This window comes from Triticum urartu, chromosome 2A, assembly GCF_056163025.1.
Source record: "Triticum urartu cultivar PI428250 chromosome 2A, HENAU_Tu73, whole genome shotgun sequence".
NCBI classification, from domain to species: Eukaryota; Viridiplantae; Streptophyta; class Magnoliopsida; order Poales; family Poaceae; genus Triticum; species Triticum urartu.
The window spans coordinates 364,695,063-364,699,987 of record NC_141874.1 but is presented as its reverse complement, the minus strand read 5'-3'; the positions used below and the strand labels follow the sequence as shown (position 1 = coordinate 364,699,987).

At 51.2% G+C, this 4,925-nt stretch overlaps 1 protein-coding gene across 1 annotated transcript; it reads right to left on the bottom strand.

The window, feature by feature from the left end:
• On the bottom strand, positions 1-4,723 carry LOC147985121 (uncharacterized). Its single transcript, XM_087539840.1, has 2 exons — positions 4,421-4,723; positions 1-261 (listed from the first exon to the last, which is right to left on the bottom strand). Exons 1-2 carry the CDS (start codon positions 4,721-4,723, stop codon positions 1-3), a joined length of 564 nt encoding a protein of 187 aa, XP_087395966.1.
• Positions 4,724-4,925: the final 202 nt, after the last annotated feature.

Genomic DNA, 4,925 nt, shown 5'->3' with positions numbered 1-4,925 from the left:
CTAGATGATATCGATGACGATCATCATCCTCAAGCCTGGGCGGTGGGTGTTCCTGATAGTAATTAGGATTTTCTGTCCAACATGAAGATTCTTGCCGACGAGGAAGCTCTTCCACCCAACCGAGTTGAAGTGTGTGCGACCGTCCGTGTCCACGCCGTATGCATAGGTGGTGACGGAGCCCCTCGTGGTAAGGCGTATTCCATCAGAGCCTTCTTCATCAGGCATGATACCACAACTCTCAGATAGGCTCTTTGGCAATTTCTGAATAAGAAAAACATATCAATTAATAAGTAGCCTCACACATTCTACACTATCAAAAGACAGTACTACATTTCTACTAAGCATGAATTCTACTAATAAGTATATATGGATTCTACACTATTAACAGTTCTTTGGATTCTACATGAAGCATATATATCATCGGATTCACTAAGCATATAGATCATCGAATTCACTAAGCATATATATCATCGAACTCTACACTAAGTATAACAATAGATCATATATATCATCGGATTCACTAAGCATATAGATCATCGGATTCACTAAGCATATACGATTCACTAAGCATATATATCATCGAACTCTACACTAAGTATAACAATAAAGCATATATATCATTGGATTCACTAAGCATATAGATCATCGGATTCACTAAGCATATAAGATTCACTAAGCATATATATCATCGGACTCTACACTAAGTATAACAATAAAGCATATAAGATTCACTAAGCGTATATATCATCGGTGTCGGTGTCAAAACCGGCGGATCTCGGGTAGGGGGTCCCGAACTCTGCGTCTAGGCCGGATGGTAACAGGAGGCAGGGAACACGATGTTTTACCCAGGTTCGGGCCCTCTCGGTGGAGGTAAAACCCTACATCCTGCTTGATTAATATTGATGATATGGGTAGTACAAGAGTAGATCTACCACGAGATCAAGGAGGCTAAACCCTAGAAGCTAGCCTATGGTATGATTGTTATATATGGAGTTGATGTCCTACGGACTACAACCCTCCGGCTTATATAGACACCGGATAGGGTTAGGGTTACATAGAGTCGGTTACAATGGTAGGAGATCTTGAATATCCGCATCACCAAGCTTGCCTTCCACGCCAAGGAAAGTCCCATCCAGACACGGGACGAAGTCTTCAATCTTGTATCTTCATAGTCCAGGAGTCCGCTGAAGGTATAGTCCGGCTACCCGAACACCCCCTAATCCAGGACTCCCTCAGTAGCCCCTGAACCAGGCTTTAATGATGACGAGTCCGGCGCACAAATTGTCTTCGGCATTGCAAGGCGGGTTCCTCCTCCAAGTCCTTCATAGAAGATTGTAAACACCAAGAGTAGTGTCCGGCTCTGCAAAATAAGTTTCCACATATTGCCATAGAAAGAATAATATTAACACAAATCAAATCTGTTGACGTATTCCGCAGTGCGTCATCACACTACAGCCAAGTCCTTTACTCGAATCATTTTCACTTTTCCACCTCAGCGTGTTTTGTGAGGCGGTTTCCTTGGCACGTCTTGTCAAAGCAGAGATCGTGTACCCCCCCTTTTACGGGATTCTCATCAATACGGACGTGGGTAACGCAACCGCGCCACTTATCACGGCACTTGGGAGGCAAGCGAGTTTTACTAGGCAGGTGGGGACGCACAACCGCATCCGCCCATATAAGGGGACAAGGATCCACCTTTTTACCTACGCCTTCTTCCTCCTTTGCCTATCCATCTCCTGCGCACCCGAGCTCCAGCGCCCAAGCCCGCACTTCCCACCTCAATCTTCTCCATCAATGTCCGGAGCGGGAGGCAAGTGGATGGTCTCCTCCGCCACGGAGGGAAGTCAAGAAGCTAAGGAAGGCCGGATACCTGTCCAAGGACATCGCGCACCGGCTTCCCGAAAAGGGGTAGCTTCTCCCCACCCCAAGGCCCCATGAGAGGGTAGTATTTCTCCCCCACTTCCTCCGCGGACTGGGTTTTCCACTCCACCCATTTGTCCGAGGGCTCATGTTCTACTACGGCCTGGATTTCCACGATCTGGCCCCGAACTTCATCCTCAACATCTCGGCGTTTATCGTCGTGTGCAAGGCTTTTCTCCGCGTCCGCCCTCATTTCGGCCTCTGGCTCAAGACCTTCAACGTCAAGCCCAAGGTGGTGCGCGGCAGCCAGGCGGAGTGCGGAGGCGCCATGGCGGGCAAGATGGCCAACGTCCTATGGTTCGAGGGCTCTTTCGTGGAGACCCTAAAGGGATGGCAATCCGGGTGGTTTTATATCACCGAGCCGCGCGATCTGAAATGGACCGCAGCCCCCGAATTCCGATCCGGACCCCCCACGCGGCTCATGTCCTGGAAGGAGACGGGCCTGTCGTGGGGTGACGAAAAAGAGGTGACCGGATTGCAAACATGCATCCAATCCCTGGTGAACAAGCCAGTCCAGCTTGTTAATGTAATCCAGGTTATGCTCGTCCGCCGGATCCTCCCGTGCCAACAACAGGATTTTAATCTATGGGAGTTCAACCCGGCGCTGCATCAAACCCTCAGCAGGCTCTTCGACACGACGAACGAAGACGCCTGGAAGATGCTATTCAAGGGCGCCGAGGCTCCCGCATCTGCCTCCGAGGACCGCGGATACAGCTCGCAGCGTCACGCTAGCGAGGTAAGCCATCTACACCTTTTACAGGATGTTAAGCTTTTTTCATAGTTTGACTCTATGCGGGATCTAAACTCCCTTACCTTTGACAGGCTTGGCGGGCGATATCCGGACCGATTAACTGTCCGGCTCCGCTGCCCGAAGACCCAGCCCCAGCTCTACTAGTGAAGCTGCTGGTTCCGGCGCCTTATGTGGTGCCGGAGAAGAAGGCCAAGAAGAAGAAGACCACGGGGACTCGAAAGAGTGCCCGCAACGTGGTGGTGTCGGACTCGTCATCTGACGAGTCCGAGACGCCCTCCTCCCGCGAAAATGAGGAGGAGGAAGAAGAAAACTCTCCCCCCATTGGAGGGAGGAGAGAAGAGGAAGGCGGCCCCAATGGGGGAGGCCGAGGGGTCTAGGAAAAGGAAGACCCCTCCGCCGGACTACGCCCCCAACGCCGAAGAGGGTAAAGAGGAGTGGCCAAACAGGGCCAAGCGTCCGGCGAAATCGTAAGTTCGGATATCAGAGTAACTCATGATGTTCCTTTGTTGCACGGCTTTCCCTAATGTCGAATGTAATTATGCAGTCCGCCCCGGGCCGAATTCGACGAATCGTCGGGCGGCTCCCTGGACTCATCGGACGTGAACTCAGTTCCGCCCGCTGTCTCCCCCCGCACTGCAGACGACGCCGAAGTGGCGTCGCGACAAGCTCCGGGGCAGGAGGAGGTGGTCCCGGAGGAGCCGCAAGGCAACCTCCCGGACTCCAGGAGTGAAGGGGATAAGGCTCCCCAGGGCTCTAAGTCCGGCTTTGTGCCGGACACCGCGCCAGAATCAGTTCCGGACCGCGGTAGGCGAACTCCTTCCAAGAGGAGCAAGCCTTCTGAGCTGGCGGCCTCCGTCCAACCGGAGGTGTCGGACAATCTGCTGGAGGTGCTTAACGACGCCTCCATCGACGAGGGGCACCGTACTATTATGAGTACGGTGATCCAAAAGGTTCAGTCCGCCAAGAGCGGACTGACTGAAGCTTGCGCTAGCCTTCTAACAGGCTTCGGGGTAAGTAAAAATATGTAAAAATATTACCGCATAGACAGTAGCCCCTGATGCTCTGTTTGGCGTTCAGAAAGAAAAGCCGAATAGAGGATCTATTAGATTTCGTAGGAGTCTAAAAAAGAGTCAATATGCGTATGCAGGCTTCGCTGCTATCCACCGCCGCACTGACTGCGGAGGTGGGTGTCCTGAAGCAGTACCTCGAGCGGACCGAGCAAGAGCTCGGCCTTGCCAAGCGGCGGCTCGAGGAGGAAGAAGGTAAGAAATACCTTACAGAAGAAGTGCCTATAAAAAGGCTTGATTGCAAAAAAGAGTAACAGGATTGTACTGCTTATTGTAGGGGCCACGACTGAGGTGGCGACCCTTAAGCAGGCGCTGTCTGAGGCCGAAAAGAAAACAGCCGCGGAGCGCACCGAGCGAGACAGACTTGGGGCTCAGGTCGGCGAGGTGCAGCAAGAGCTGCAGGCTCTCATGAAAAAACATGAGAGTTTGGAGCTGGAGTCGAAGGCGCAAGCATCCGAGCTTGCAACGGCCCTAGAGGCTGCCAAGTCTGCCAAGGCCGAAGCCCAAAAGGCCCTCCAAGAGTTGGAGGAGATGAGGAAGAATGAGTTGGAGGAGTTGGAGGAGATTGAAGGTATAGTCCGGCTACCCGAACACCCCCTAATCCAGGACTCCCTCAATCGGACTCTACACTAAGTATAACAATAAAGCATATCATCAAATTACTACAGTAAATGCAACATACCATGATATGCCGATCAACCATGGCACTTGTCAGGCGGGTCACGAATGGCACCCCGACGAAGTTAGCACGTGGCGGAATGATGTCCCATAGGTTGCACACCTCCTCCTCGCTCAACCTCATTCTTTGAGCTACGATGGCTTCATCAAGTGGGTCGTCATCATCTTCATCATTTTCGGCTTTGTTAACATAAATGACGACCAACTTAGGTCTTTCTGCTCTGAAGGAGAAGCTGATCAACTCACCACCGGTGATACACATGTGGGTGATGAAACAGACCCATCCATCTCCTCCCACGTGCGTCATATTTCGTCCTTTCTCGACCTCCATAGTGTAGGGGCCCCAAGGAGCCTCAAAGGTCACAGAGTCTCCAGTCAGCTTGTTGAATTCCGACCTCACATTGCATGGGACGATCTATGTACAAAAAGCAAAATGATATATACACGATGCATTAATGCTAATAACACTAAAAACAAAATAGTGGTTACTAGTTTCATATAATTTATTA

Bases quoted from the DNA above. Each gene is read 5' to 3' on its own strand.
- LOC147985121 (XM_087539840.1), bottom strand. From the start codon at position 4,723: ATGACGCACGTGGGAGGAGATGGATGGGTCTGTTTCATCACCCACATG. The intron at 262-4,420 runs GTATGTTGCATT...TTTCTTATTCAG, and splicing joins TGGTTGATCGGCATATCATG to AAATTGCCAAAGAGCCTATC.